Raw genomic sequence first — 15658 nt, 5'->3', positions numbered from 1 at the left:
CACCTAATCCTAGAAAAACTATGATTTCTATTGGTTGGTTCTGAAAAATATCTGTGGAAAAATACAACAAAAATGTTCACAAAATAGCATAAAGCAGTAAATTTGAAGTAAAATATATCGGCTTGGGATATGCTAGTTTTAAACAGTAATTAAATACAAAATGAAGACATCACTGATACGGAAAAAATTCGGTAACATAGATATTGAATGCAAAGCATTTTTTCACTGCTTGGGAAGGGTTTTTATTACAACAAACGCTAACGCTGAAAATGTGACTTTGTTGATCTCAACCGTCAAAGCATCGTTTGTTATCTGATGGCATATAATAAGCAACTAAAAACAACAATGAAGATTTTCTCCAACTCTTTAATTAGTACATATTCTACTGAATAATGTTTTGATGGGGGGTGAATGGCGAACAGAGTATAACCATGCTAAACACGATAGCTTGAGCTTGTCATTGAGAGAAAGGGTGTGTTAAAGTATATTAAGCAGTTTACCTCTATAGTACTCATCGGTTCGTTGAAACTCATTGCTACAATTTGCAGCCATTTCATTATCTAAATCAGGAAAAGAGTATGTATTGATATAATAGAATAAAATTTTGTTTGAAGTTTTTTTTTTGTTGTTGCTTTTTTTTCTTTTTTGTTTTTGGTTTTTCTTGTTGTTTTTTTTTTTCTTGTTGTTTTTTGGTTTTTTTTTCTTTTTTTATGTTGTTTTTGTTGTTGTTTGTATTGGTTTTTTTGTTTTTTTGTTTTTGTTTGTTTTTGTTTTTTTCGTTTTTGTATCTATCTGTTTGTTTCGTTTGTTTGCTATTTGCATTGTTTACTAAGAAATGACTTAAAATGATGATGAAAGAGTTGAACAGATCTATTTATTTACAATCTGTATGGTAATCGTCGCCGTATTGACAAAGTTGACTATTGACAGTTTAGTAGTTAAGGTATGTATATCGTCTTTATGAAAGATCAACAAAACATTTACTGTTTAACAAAAAATTGTCTAGCGCAGTAGTAGATCAATCCTGCACAAAATCAAGTCAGATAGCTTCCAATTGCTTTTTAGATACCTAATTTGTAAAACCGCTTCAACGCTGTTTTTTTTTCTTTTCGATCCTAAAAAATGTTTGATTTATATGTTCTGTTTTCACTTGAAATCTTCAGCATTCATTTCAGTGTTTAATTTCATTTTTCTGTATGTATAAACAAAATCATTGGGGTTTTGAAAGCTATTTCTTCAATGTGTAAGGTGTGTACGGTTATATCAATATACACATGTATGTAGAAATTGATAGTGCCCTGGATAATGTGCGATCACTAGGTTCCATTACAAAATTTAATTTTCATTACAAAACGTCATGCTGGAAAAGGTGGATAAACGTTTTGGCGAAAAGCGACAATTTTTAAAAGCTAATTGTGTTGAAAAAAAAAACACTTTTATGAACAAATATGTTCTACAGCAGAATGATTTAAATGGCACTTATTAATTTTAAACTAAAATCTTAGTGTAAGTGTTTTGTTCATGCATAATAAGCTTAATGTTAACTGTACATGGCGACTTAAAATTTTCACACTCATGACCAATAATTCGAAAAATAAATTTAACAAGACTTTTTTTTTCATGTTCCACATAAAAAGTATAAATTGATCCGATTCGATAAATAACACTGATATTTTGTATCGATTAAAAGGTGTTCAAAGATAGACTCATATTTATTTCTTAATGTATTTGGCAAATTAAATCAGACCAATGAATGCTCTTAGTCATTTTGTGGGGCCAAAGTTTCACATGGGTAGTTAACGTATAAACATATTTTTACATTAAATTGTTTTCATTACAGAGTTGAAAAAGGTATAGTACCTTGGTAAAAAAAAATGTTTTACTTACAAGTTTATGGAGTCTATTTGCATTTAACTTTTTAAAGATCCTTTTACGTTGTAATTCTATATGTAAGGCGATTATTTTATTACGATTGTCTTTATGTAAGTCCTGTTCAGAAATAGTTTCCGTGTCTGTATCTAAATCTGGGTCAAGAATTCGTTTTTGTTCTATATATTATAAAATATAAGAATATTGGGACAAAGTCATGAATTCTTTGTTCTCAATTGTCCAACTTTACAGGTTTACATGAAAATTATGATAGTAAAATCTGTTAAAATTCGGATATTCTAAACTTTTCAATTTTTCAGAGCTATAATTTGAGTGTAATTTCAAAGAATCAATATTAAATTAAAACTTAGATACCACCTACAAATTATAATATTTGAGAGGAATTACAAGCCCAACTTAATATCCAAACAAGGAGAAATAAGACTGTCAAATGGAACAATTTTGTGTATAATTTATAGAAACATAAATCGAGTTCTGCATTTATGGCGTGTGTCATATATTAGATTCCTCGTTGGTCGTCCATTGAATACCTACCCATGGATGGCTTTGATACGAGCTGTCATTTTTCATCTCGCTGGGGTAGTTGTCCCTTGGACATACTCACCATTTCCAATCTCGTCATATTAGGAATCAATAAACAAAATATATATGTATCAATTCGATCAAATTTACTTATAGTGACCTAGAATCTGTACAAAAATTAATAACCCCGCTCTTTAAGTATCATAACCCTATTTCATAATATATAATAATTTGTTTAGCATGTAATAAAAATTCGATTGAACTTTTCCTCGTAGTTTTATCCATTGAAAGTTTGTAGAAACTGACAGTGTCCTGGATAATGTGTGATCACTAGGTTCCATTACAAAATTTAATTTTCATTACAAAACGCCATGCAAAGACCTTAAAATAGCATTTTCCATTTGATTAGAATAAAGTTCTTAACCCCAAACAGGCTGGAAAAGGTGGATAAACGTTGTGGCGAAGAGAGACAATTTTTAAAACCTAACTGTGTTGAAAAAAAAACACTTTCATGAACAAACAAGTTTTCCAGCAGAATGATTTAAATGGCATTTATTAATTTTAAACTAAAATTTTAGTGTTAACGTTTTGTTCATGCATAAATTCATGGATTTAACTTTTCCTCCATGGAAAGTTTAGAAAAATAAAAAAAAAAACCAGAAATATTATGATATACATTTTATCTTTAATATAAAATATACAAGAATAACCATGTGTAATCATAAGTTAGTAAAATATAAACATCATCTGTATCTTCAGAAATCGTCATCATTGTCCTGTAGATAAAAGTAAAAATTTGAAGTAAAAAGTGAAAACTAAAATGTACATTACTGTCTATGATTATTTCTGTCAAAGTTTTGTATTGAATAAATGTAAGTTCTGCTTTATATTTAAAGCTTAGACATGTCTGTAAATCACATGCATGTACACAGGGGAAACTGAAAATATATTTTGCATGTTTTGCATATCTTAACAAAATGAAGAAAAAAACACGTTGAAAGTTTTCGTGTGTAGTATGTATGAACTAAGAAATTAAGTTATAAGCTAACAGGTGAAGTCTATAGTCATTTGGACAGTCGGTAGATTCTGCTAGAGGGTGAGGCGTTATCCAAATCTTTCAAACAGATCTAACAGCTGTCTAAATAACCATAGACGGTTACTGGAGCTTACATAATTTTTGTACGATTTTGCTTTTCTATATTATTGGGAAATAAATTTATGTTTGTATAGAACTTTGTTTCTAAGTGTTTTTTTTTTGTTTGTTTGTTTGTTTGTTTTTTTTTTTAAATCATTCGGTTACTACGTCAACTCTATTTTTGTTTTGGCGTCCAGGTCAGTTTATTGACATGTCTGCAAAGCACATGTTTTGCATATGTTTCAAAAAACATAATAAAAGCGTACGTTGGAAATTATCGTGTGTAGTATGATCATAAACTAAAAATTGTATTTAAAATGAAATCAGAAATCAAATATATAACTCATCAAAAAGGCATAAAAAGTCATTTCAAATGTTTTCCTTTTTTCTTTACCATAGCTAATACTGAATCAAAACGATTCTAGGATCCTTAATTTGACAAGGCTGGACACCGAAGTTCTTACTCTTTAATTCTCAATTAATTAGATACATAAAGTGAATAATTTCAGCATTTTGTTCGTTATGCCACTAGTCATAAAGAATCTTCTAATTAATTTCCAATAAAAAGTCTTTAAAAAGTGTCTTAAAAAATATCAGGTTTTTTATTTTGGTCTTTTGTTGATTTTTTAATCATTATTAGTACATTTTTTTGTTGATTTTTTTAATCATTATTAGTACATATATTAATAATGAATATTGCATTATATAGCATATCTTACACCGAAACAACCATTAAGTGTTGCTCAATTTGTTTTACATCATGCATGTATATAATAGACCTATTGTTAACCAGAAACCAACATATTGCTTATTTAGATCTTACCATTACTGTCAAAATACCTTGACAGAAAAACAAGTGGTTCAGATGAGCCAGAAACAGTAACAGCATTGTTCAAGAGAAGTAACATGGTAAAACATTTCTTCTAACATTAACTCGAACCCTTTACCCTAGCTCACCTTCAATTATCACAAATATAGTATTTATTTGGAAAACATGTATATGTAGTAAAATTTGCAGCTACTTATCACCCTGTGTAATAAGTGGAATAATACAGGGAACATTGATAGTAGCTTGGTCTATCAATGCATATTACAAGTACTAAGTATATTCAATAAAGAAGTTTATTTTGTTGTTACAAAAAGAACTTAAACCCTTTAGTTGAAATTACATGATCATAGAAAACAATTGTTACAATACTTGATCACTTTTCCGTTATCCTACGATAAGGTAACGTCGAATATCTACAAGAAAAATAAATATGTAATGCAAATATATAAATACACATATAATTCCACGTAGTTTTAAACTATGCTATACTATCACAAATCACTGGCACCAATCCTAACATAACCCATCACCATGGATATACTACAGAGGATTCATGCAATGGGCTATGAGGTTGAACAGTAAAACATAGATTCAAAACAATCACATTTGTATTTCTCTAAGCACAGCACAAAAAATCTTGATGTGATAAATTGATGTTTAATTGTGTTTTATATGAAAGCAAGTAAAATATTGTTGTGAAATAGTTATGTTTGTGCCTTCATAAGTAAAGCACAAAAATAATATGAACATACCAATAATATTTCATGTGAAAAAATGAGTATTTATTGTCGAGTTTTCATGGTTAAAACAAACTAAACAATAATTATAGAACAATGAAAATTTGGCCATTTTAAGGAGCATGGTGACACATACAAGGTTACACGTGTGAGTTCAGAGGTAGAACCGTATATACATTTCCGACACACCTGCACTAATATCTTATTTGATAACGTCATGGACAAAAAAATGTTGGTTTCACTAATGGCACCAATCAATCCTTTATATTGACTTTAGAAAGATGTTTTGTTTACAGTTAATTCATACGTTTTTGGTTTTTTTGTTTTGTTTTGTTTTTGTTTTTGTATTTATTTTTGGGGGGTCTGCTGTAATCTTTTAATTTTGTGCTTTGGTATATTACAATGATTTATCTTTCATTTTAAAACATTCAAAAATATCAGTCTAAACCATACCCAATTAGGGGAACAGCGAGAGCTCAAATCTGCATAGATATGCATTTCTTCATATCATTTTTCAACATATCAATAATATCCGGTGTTTTACTACTTATAGTATCTCTGAGACATTAATGCAAGTTGTGTCTTTTTAACACATTTCATTTCAACTCAAAAACTTTTGTTTAAATAGAACACATAATTTTCATCTATAACGAACATTTAGAGGTACTTTGCAATCGGCTTTGGCATTTTATATGATAAAACAATGTCATGTTTTGTTTTAAAGTCTAAATTCAATCGTTTCTCATAAACATCGAAAGGCAGAAATGAAATCGTTAGAATATTTATCTAGCTAATGGCGTGTACATCAACAAAATTATCAACTCCAGTTACTTCTTTCCCGTTTGAGTCTTTCATTTTAGTCTTTGCATCCTCTAAGTTGTATTCCGTCATGTTCTTTGCTTCTTGTCTGCGGTATGCAAACCATGATAAAATACACAACAAAAACATCTCAAGCACCAGTAAAAAATGATTCAACCCTAGAAAAAACAATAACAAATCAAATGTAATAAAAAAGACATCCTAATAAGAGGTAAATGATTCAAGATGAACACTTAACGAAATTATACGTAATATATACAATAAAAATTCAAGGATTTCAATCCGTTCCCTTACAGATACATGTTATATTTATGCTAAATTAAATAGATAATAACTATTATTAAGACATTTTTACGTGTTTTACCTGAACTGTAATGGTACAGGGAACTTCAACAATACACATGTTTCGCTTCGGGGCAAATGTTGATTGCCATATAAACTGTTTCCCTGATTCCTTAGGGAGTAACCATTTGATTATTGTAAAGGTCTAGTATCGAATTGTCTATCCTGCCCTTTTATTTTGAGAAAATATATAGGTTTTGAACCTATTTTTTTCAATGATTTCCCTTTTATTGGATTTAATTTAATTTAATTATTGGAAGTAATAGAATGTGGAGTAAAACAATATCTGACTTACTGGATCCCCTCATCAAAGGTCCTCTACTTCCAACACATCCAGGTATGCCATTCTTTGCCAGAATAGAGATTATGAAGCTTTGTAGATTTAGCATCACGAATGTAAGTTGGAGAGATGCAAACTTCAGTTTTACTTTAAACATCGGTAACATGTCCATTGTAGCACGATATACTATTTGTAACCCCCAGATACCTAACAAGGTTGATACTGAACTGAATACTTGAACAACAAATGACCCACTCGTCTGTACACCCTGTAATAATATAAATGTAGAAATATGTAGTTCCTTTCCACGAATCTGTAATACTTTTTGATCAGCATGATGGTGACCTGGTCGTGTCAATGTTGGGTGGAGTCACGACTGCCATGAACGCATTATCGTCCGATAAATGGGGTCGCCTCATGTGGCATTCAGCAGAATATGTCACAAACATGTACTCAACTTTTTTGTATGATATTTTTACCACTTACTTAGATAATATTTATTATCATATAAAATCAACTGCATAAAATGTATTTTATTAATTTGATGTCTGTAATGACAATTTAATTTGTGTATACAATGTTTATATAGCTGTCTGTATTAAAGATAATTTTGTTTCTTAAATATCAATTCTTCACCTATGGGGGAAATAAAGATAATCAATCAATCAACCCACTATCTGCACTCCCTGTAATTATATAAATGTAGAACTATTTGGTTTTTGTTTAGTTCATGGCAACTTACTTTTTGCACTCGGTGCGAAAGGAAAACATTGTAAGATATTTCAGTTGGAAAGACTTAATAGAAATTAATGTACACACGAGTTCTCAATTCTGATCATGCATTGCTCTACTTGTATTTTAAAGTCGATTACATTACCTCAGGCAATATCAAAGCTTAAAAATATATAAATATTGCGTTATAAACTACAGTACCAGTGTGGTAGTTTTGTTACGTTATTTATTATATACACTACAATTAAAGTTTTACATAAAGACTTACCTCATCTCCAGGGGCAAATTTATCGTCCGCCCATAGAACTGCAGCAACAAACATGACTATAGGTCTTATTATAGCGGTTTGTAGGGCAAAAGAAACAGCTATTCTTAAACTTTTCCTGTGGAAATTTCAATTTTAATGTTATTGCAAGTAAAATATTTTGTCTTCAATTAAGTGTATAATTAAAGAAACATATTTAAATAGCTGTTGTTTTTATGCTGATTAGAATGTATGGGGGAGACCTAGTAAAAGATTCCAATCTCAATCAAATTGAAGGGATGATGACCAATAACACCCATACTTCAATATATGTTTTTTTTTTTATTTTATCACTACGAGTTTATTTATTTACTCATTTATTCATCATTTTTTTCAAGGAAACCTGATAACTGAGCTGCAGCAGTCATTGTATTTTTTTTTAGTGATACCATATATAGTAATGCATTATAATTCTTTATGATATACAAATGACCTACTTTGTAAAAGGTACATTGCAGCATTTGCAACAAACGCAACAGCAACAACACGGAGGTGTTCCGAACGTTAGTTTCTTATCGGACATGTCCTCCAACAGCTTAGTTGTCCCGCCAAAATATTCTAGCAGGAGATTCATGAATATCACAATACAAAATGACAGATACCTAAAAGGAAAAACATGTCCAAGTATGTGATTCTTCTTACAATTGCATTTAGAATAAATGAACCGTGTCGCCTACACAAAGCACTAGACGGAAATATCGCATATAGGCAATGCTTGCCTACGTAGCAAAACTGATTTAGAATTGTAACTTAAAATCAAAACAGACCAACTCCATCATAACACGCTTACAAATGACCGTAATGAATTATGGTTGGGAATTTTTAAAAACGTAGAATAAAAAAGAAATATATAATGAAAATTTTAAAGTCGTGATTCAAATTTTAATTACCAATTCAATAAAAAAAACTTCTTTCAAACCTTTATTTAGCATTTACTTTAAATATGAACTCACACGGAAGCGATGAATTCATCCAACAGCGTAGACCTCGGTACTAACAACGCAAGAAGAGACGTCCATCCTACTATCTAAAAATTGTCAAAGTGGAGAAAATATGTAGGGGTTGTTCTGTTCATTTTTTCTACAAACATATGATAACCCTTAATGTAAATACCAGGAATAGCTAGTTAATTTCTTCCATCTGTGCGAAACCCAAAAGGGTATTCAATGACGTTATATATATATAAAAAAAACTCAATCAGTTTGTTTTGGGTTTTTTTTAATTTCTTTGGATTAACAACATGACACCTTAGACTCTAATATTAACCCAGTACATTTACAGTCATGATTTATTTTTAAATAATATGTAGCGGTGACTTGACCTTCTAGGTGGATGGCATTTATCATCTAACATCTTCATATAAGCGTATCAATAGAAATAAAGTATTAACCCGCTTGGTTAATCAATGTCTCACGTCTCTCTAGACAGAAATAGGCAAGCTAGTATTTAAAGTATTAGCGCTGAATTTTGTGTGGCTAACTCGGGAGCGGATCCAAGTATTCTGAACTCCGGTTCCAGAGGAAAGAGGCATTTTTGCCCATTTTTGCCTAAATGTTGTTCAAACCCAGGACCCTACCCTTAGATCCACCACTGACTTACTTCTATGTTATAATGTACTAAATGGAGAACCCATCAACAGATAAAAAAAGGGTAATTCGTCGTCTTGACTTAAAACATTCATACTTGGTTAAACAAAAATAATTCATTACTTACAGGATTCAAGGCGAGTAAAAAGATGATTCTGATTTTTTGGTTTTTGTTACTGTGAAATCTGAAGACGTAAATGGAGGCTTCGATGAACAACACCAACATGGTGACGCACATGGCACAACATAATGTGAGAAATACTATGACTTCTGGGTACTGGTTTTCGTGTAAATCTGGAAAGAAAACAAAGTATGTTAAATCGCGGTGTTTAATAAACTTTCGCAAATATATTTATGAATATTTTTTATCTAAACTTACAACTCCATGAAATATCATAATATTACTAGTATTAAACTACGTGCAAAATTGTGATTATAAAAGATTTATATTTTCTTTGCCTTAAAAATGTCGAAGATTGAATACTTCGTTATTGAATTATTTCTTGACTTAAAACTAACCTTCGTAAAGAACTTCTGTAAGGGGGTATTGGTTGGAGCAGTTAAGTGGCATTCTGTTGGCGTAAAAAAAAATATTTTTATTATTACATCTTTATTGTCATTTTGCGGAGAACAATAACGTTAACCCCGTCAACACATCAACTTTGGTAACAGATGTAGAAAATGTGGCATACGACATTATACTATACATTTTATGTACTTAATGTTAATTCACCGTACACATAATTCTTGAAAGAGGAGTATATATAAGCGTTAAATTTATTTCGACGTTTTCGATGGTACCTAAACAAACTTTTAGAACTGAACAAAAATGGGTCTCGATTATTTTTTCGTTATCCTCGCGGACTTTTTAACTAATGAATGAAGCATGCTCTAATTGCTTTGAAAATTTGTCCTCTATTATGAAGCATATAGTGATTCATTAATTAGTTTATTACAGATCAATGCAATTAAGGGAAAACTTACCTGTTTGGTTTATAATCGTCTATCTGGTCAGTTTAAAGGTACGTGTATGGATTAGGGGTACACAAAACTTGAATATCCCACGTGACAATCTTTTATTATTAAACATTTATACACAAAATGGCGAAGAAGAAGGGAAGACTTAAATTAAGATTTCTAATTCTTGTCTTAACAGTGCTACTACCGACCAGTGTCTTGACATTGTCTATTATATCTGATCCGCGGATAGCTTCTAAGGTGGAATTGACAACAGGTGAGTCTAGCTATGTTGCTGTCCCAGGTTACACACCATCTATCACTGTCTCAGTTAGAAGACATTTACAACTAAAATTTTATTTATTTCTAAAGGTCATATCAAGTTACTACTATTAAGGGTCATTGTACTACAATCATATTTTATTCATAAGTTGGACGTGGACACCATTCTGATACCAGTACCAAGAACTGTGGATATGTACTGTTCACACTGGTCTTAGAAAAAATAACAATTAAGGTAACCGTGTAGGGATTATTTTGTTTCTAAGACAAGCGCTTGTGGTACTGTTCCTTACATTTTGTAAGTTTGGTATAATTCCTTGTTGAAAGAATAATTATTGATCAAGGAGGAGTGCGGCTTGTCCGAGATCTTTGGTTCTTTTCGTTAATTATTGAATGGGCACATGTAAGCATGTTTTGGAAGCTAGCTTTTATAGTATACTAATAGTACATAATGAACATTATAAAAAAGACAAAAATCAGTGAATATATTAATAATAGGAGGGGGTAACTGCGTGCATTTTTATGCAATCTAATATACCCTCCCTGACTTATGCAACCAAATTTAACATTAAATTTTAGCACCGTTGGTCATTTTAACAATGTAATATCCTCATGAACAAGCGTTATCAACTTATATCATAATTTGGAATGTTTAGAAACCCAATTAAATTAAAATTAGACATCAATTGTTCAATCCAGTCACTTTTGGTAAGTCTAATTTCAATTAGAAGTTCGGTATCAAATTAATACTAAGTGGAACGTAATTCAATTGACCATTTTTTTAAATATTAGATCTGTTTCTATTCAGTATATATAGGAACAAGAGTTGTACAAAGGAAGACTTACCTGAAGTTAATATACCGTCGCCATTATACAAACCTCCATCCTGTAGAAATACAATTAACTAGCCATAATTTGTTTACAATATGTAATGTTAAACAGGTCGTGCCGAGAAGAGAGCGTGAAAACACATGGTAATCCAATACACTCGCGTGCGACTAGAGGTTGATTAGACAGAGCGGTGGTGTGATAACACTAAAGGGGTAGATTTATTTTTAAAAAAGGAGAATTTGAGGGACAACATTGTGTATCGTACATTTAACCATTCGAGTTTCAAGTCGCATCAAATGTTTTATTTCCTTCATAGAAATTATATACTCCCTGAAGTGTTTGTTTTTACGAAAGACTGAAATCTTTGCATTCTAGATTGCTGAACCAAAAATAAAGAATAAGAGAAAGGCCTAGAGAAATCTAACTTTGTGAAAAATAATTCGGATTCAAAAAATAGATATATAGACGACTTTTTTTACTGTTAATTGTCTAGTTTATTGGTCATGAATTTCAACAAACACTGAGCATCCCGCTGAGGACCAATTATACACCTTAATCTACGTATTATATAAGAACGATACCAACAAAAACTTACTACAAGAGCTGCCCCCGCGTATTGACTTTTTGTTTCTCAACTCGTTCACTTGGATAGAAATTGCGACCATTAGACCAATTCTCAGCGGCGTATGTAGAATTTAGTATAGGATATGTTGCCTTTAACGGTGGTCATCATACCCGTCGTTTCCAGTGACCTCCTTCCTCTTGCATCGGACTTGACTTTCATTGAGAAGCATAGCGGGTATCTAGCAAAAATCAGGAACTGCTTACACTTTTGACTTAACTCCCAATTGTTTGGGTTCGCGCTGTTTTTCCCTGTATATTGTGGTGTGCGAGTTGGTATTGCACACAATTGTTTTGTCCACAAACTTCCCTTTGTTTAGAATTCAATATTTTCCATGGTTATGCAAATATGTCAAGTACTTATATAATAACAATTTTACAGATTGTGTCGATGACTTAGGTAATGTGAAGGCACATGATGATGTTTGGACAACAACAGGAACATGCGATAGGAACAGATGTTACCACCATGTTACAGATCACATTCTAGGCACTCTTAGAAAATTCAAAATTATTTACAGGTAAATTCAACAAACCATATTTTTTTTGCGGTGGGCAAAATGAATTCTAAAGACCATTACCTCTCGATCCCTTTTCAAATGACCATTTCCATTTTGTTAAAAAAAATTAAATATGATCGTTGGTGAATTTAAAAAAAAGTCACTAGTGTGAAAAAAAGTTCCGTGTCCCCGGCCAATACCAGTTTTTGATAGTGAAGAGGACAAATCTACCCATCAAATAATTGTTGACCATTTTTGTCATTTTAGCGTTCAAGAGATTCCAGTAGCAACAGTATAAAATTTATCAAATACATTGAGTAATATATCAATATATAAAAAATGATAAAAATTCAACTTTCACAATACTAGCTGTAGCCAGTCTTTGAACTTATACGAGAAATTCATGGTAGCAACATCTGAAATAAATTTTATCCAAATCCGTTGAAAATGTGTACACGAGAGCGTTCATAGAAAACAACTTTTAAGTTTTCAATGGAGCTTTCAAAATATAAACCGATCGTCGTTGACTTTCAAACTTGTCCGAAAGATTCACGATAGAGACCATGGTGTAAATTTCATCGAAATCCTTACAGAAATGCTGCAAGTCCCGTATCAAGTTGCAGCGGGAACAAAAACATACATCAAAACTTAGTATTAGTAATTGAAAATATACATTTAAAGGGACACAAAAGGTGTTTTTTTCCAGAAAAAAACTCGATGCCTCAAAAACCCATCAATGATTCTAATACAAGTAATTTTTCTATCAACAGCTGTGCAGATATAGTAGATTCACAGAACCCAGACAATCCTAACTGTCAACCTGTGGCCAACGCTAGTGCAGTATTTCCAGGATGCTGTCCTGTACTCCAGTGCGCCACAGCAAGTCCTCTTACAACATTATCACCTACTGGTAGGCTATTTATAATTCATTAGCTTCATAGGAATACCGATGGATTAAATATTTGAATATATGTTTAATAGTGCATGATGTACGAAAGATCAGAAAACATTTTACAGAATTAATAACACCAAATATTCATGCAACAATCACTTAAAAAAATTTGGTTGGTTTTTTTTATTCTATACTATTGCTATAAAAATCTTATTTTTAACATAATTCCAAACAGCAATTAACTTTCCAAATTTGCTCTACTTCACTATGGGAATTCATTTAGGATTTTACATCTGGTTAAATTTTGAGTGAAATATAAACAGTGTTAAGCTACTTAAGATCATTAGATACCCTTATATTCATTGCTCAATATTCTTGTGAAAATTTTATCATAACATCAAATGTGCTAAAAAAAAAAAGAAATAAGGAAATTGATACAAACCTATATAACATACTACTGCTTTGAAAACATGAACATTTTTTTCTTTCACTATTATACAGCTCTGCTATTATATACCATTTAAAGTATCATTCTAAATGAGAATCAGGCAGATCTAACAGAAGCACATAAATCCTTGGACATTGTTAATAACCTACATTTTTTCGAATAAAGTATTATCCACTCTTACCATTTTTTTTTTTTTGGGGGGGGGGGGGGGGGGGCCGGGGTGGTTTTTTAACAATTTAGTTAAATATCCCATCCAAATGAAAAGTAAAAAACAAGAACTATAAATAAGAAAAACATTGAAGGGTTATTTTGAATAGACTATAGAAAAAAATGTCTATTGATTACATTACACCTGCAAAGTAACCTGTCAATAGAATCCAGTTTTAACCTGAGGTAGAAAAGCTTAATCATTTTAGCTGTAGTTAAGGACTAGCTTAGATTTTGAAATTTAATGCTAACCTCTAAAATGATCTTTATAATGATACTTAAAATAAACACACCAAAACTTAAAATAAACACACCAAATTATACTGCTAAGTAATGTTATTTTTCAGCTTGCTATGACAGGTCCTCATCATTTGCATGTTCATTTTGGTACAACATGACGGGAGGTTGTCAACCTGGAGTGGACAATTACAATGATAGATTGTACAACTACACACTTATTGGATGTCGTAAATTGTGTGGGTATGTATATCTTTAAACAGTATTCTATATGCAAATAGTCCAGCTCAAGGGCGGATCTCAAGATTTTTAAAAAGGAGGATTCCAGAAAAAAGGGGTTCAGGCTATTCTTTGCTCATACTTGTCCCAGTTTGCACAAAATTCATAGAATAAATTTTCCAACAAATGGGGGAGTTACAACCACCAGAACCCCTCTGGATCTGTGACTTCAACCCACATAGTAATATGAACATGTAATTTTGAAGAAGATGCTGTCAAGACACAGACTCAAGATTTGAACACATTGAACCCTATCCCCTTGTTTACTGCAAGGTTTGGTGAATACTTCAAAATTGACCTAACTACACAAAACACACAAAAAAAGCCTTATATGCACACCTTATGCTCCAAAATTTTGGTTGATAATACAGAAAAAAGTGGAAATCACTGGACAGCCACCCCCTTCCTTTGGGCAAGTTGACCAGCTCCCTCTTTTCCCAATCTTTGGATCTGCCATTGGTATTCAGATGTAAAAATGAACAGATTTATGATTAAACAATATCAAAATATGAAAAAAATGACAAATATCAGAAATATATAACATGTACTGCAGTTAAACCAAATGAATTTCAAAACAAACAAAAAACATGGTAATATTTACATGGTAAATCAAGACAACTTATTTCTAATGACTAGTTTTAAAGTTTATCCATCCTTATTTTTCTTACAGACACTGTTGAAAGCACAAAATGGTAATATTGAGCTCAGAGCACAACACTTTCAGGATAGATGTTAAGAGATCTACATTTGTACATTGTTAAAATTGTAGGCTGGACCTACATTTGTTATTTTATGCAATACTTATAAATTCATTTTAATAGATTTTTTTAGCTATGTATATACATATATTTGTATCAGGTTCTCATTTTGTAATCCGTCCAATGATGTCTGTAATCCGTCCAATGTGATAAATAACTTAGACTGGTATCATCACTTTGAAATAAGAATTTTGTTATTTTTTTTTAAAACATGAACTTTTAAATATCTACCTAAAGCAAAACTTTATGATATTGTAAAAAATGAAATCTTATATAGATATAATTTATCTAGTTGTTCATTTATTACACAATTAATTTTTGAAAATTTTCAAGGTAAAATATTTACATATGTTTTTTTTTAATTCTGAAAACAGTTTATCTTGTACTAAAACTGTGATCCTGATTGATTTTCTACATCTATATTTTTTGTTGGATCTTTTTGCATTAAATTTCTTTGAAACCTTGTGTTT

At 31.1% G+C, this 15658-nt stretch overlaps 2 protein-coding genes across 3 annotated transcripts; one reads left to right on the top strand and one right to left on the bottom strand.

The window, feature by feature from the left end:
• Positions 1-3075: 3075 nt before the first annotated feature.
• Positions 3076-11541, bottom strand: LOC148629001 (organic solute transporter subunit alpha-like). 2 transcript variants are annotated; one of them, XM_088542220.1, is made up of 8 exons: positions 11262-11541; positions 9696-9748; positions 9304-9470; positions 8544-8617; positions 8028-8192; positions 7555-7669; positions 6570-6822; positions 3076-6090 (listed from the first exon to the last, which is right to left on the bottom strand). In XM_088542220.1, the coding sequence occupies exons 2-8, from the start codon at positions 9745-9747 to the stop codon at positions 5900-5902; spliced, it is 1017 nt and encodes a 338-aa protein (XP_088398346.1). In that variant the 5' UTR covers position 9748; positions 11262-11541; the 3' UTR covers positions 3076-5899. The 2 variants fall into 2 exon arrangements, with proteins under 2 accessions (XP_088398346.1, XP_088398337.1); XM_088542211.1 differs by lacking the exon at positions 11262-11541 and adding an exon at positions 10161-10242.
• LOC148629000 (uncharacterized) lies at positions 10277-15648 on the top strand. The gene is made up of 5 exons (XM_088542230.1): positions 10277-10410; positions 12250-12388; positions 13138-13277; positions 14262-14394; positions 15101-15648. Exons 1-5 carry the CDS (start codon positions 10278-10280, stop codon positions 15108-15110), a joined length of 555 nt encoding a protein of 184 aa, XP_088398356.1. The 5' UTR covers position 10277; the 3' UTR covers positions 15111-15648.
• The last annotated feature ends 10 nt before the right edge of the window (positions 15649-15658 follow it).

Source organism: Perna viridis, chromosome 1 (assembly GCF_037379345.1).
Source record: "Perna viridis isolate PV_CMFRI_1.1 ecotype Kerala chromosome 1, ASM3737934v1, whole genome shotgun sequence".
Classification (NCBI taxonomy): Eukaryota; Metazoa; Mollusca; class Bivalvia; order Mytilida; family Mytilidae; genus Perna; species Perna viridis.
The sequence above is the reverse complement of the archived record's forward strand: the minus strand, read 5'-3'. Positions and strand labels throughout refer to the sequence as shown.

Coding starts and splice junctions, on each gene's coding strand:
- LOC148629000 (XM_088542230.1), top strand. CDS start 10,278: ATGGCGAAGAAGAAGGGAAGACTTAAATTAAGATTTCTAATTCTTGTC. Junction 10,411..12,249: donor TAAGGTGGAATTGACAACAG/GTGAGTCTAGCT, acceptor ACAATTTTACAG/ATTGTGTCGATGACTTAGGT. Junction 13,278..14,261: donor TACAACATTATCACCTACTG/GTAGGCTATTTA, acceptor GTTATTTTTCAG/CTTGCTATGACAGGTCCTCA.
- LOC148629001 (XM_088542220.1), bottom strand. CDS start 9,747: ATGCCACTTAACTGCTCCAACCAATACCCCCTTACAGAAGTTCTTTAC. Junction 8,618..9,303: donor TTTTACTCGCCTTGAATCCT/GTAAGTAATGAA, acceptor GACAATTTTTAG/ATAGTAGGATGGACGTCTCT. Junction 8,193..8,543: donor GATGAATTCATCGCTTCCGT/GTGAGTTCATAT, acceptor TTTTCCTTTTAG/GTATCTGTCATTTTGTATTG.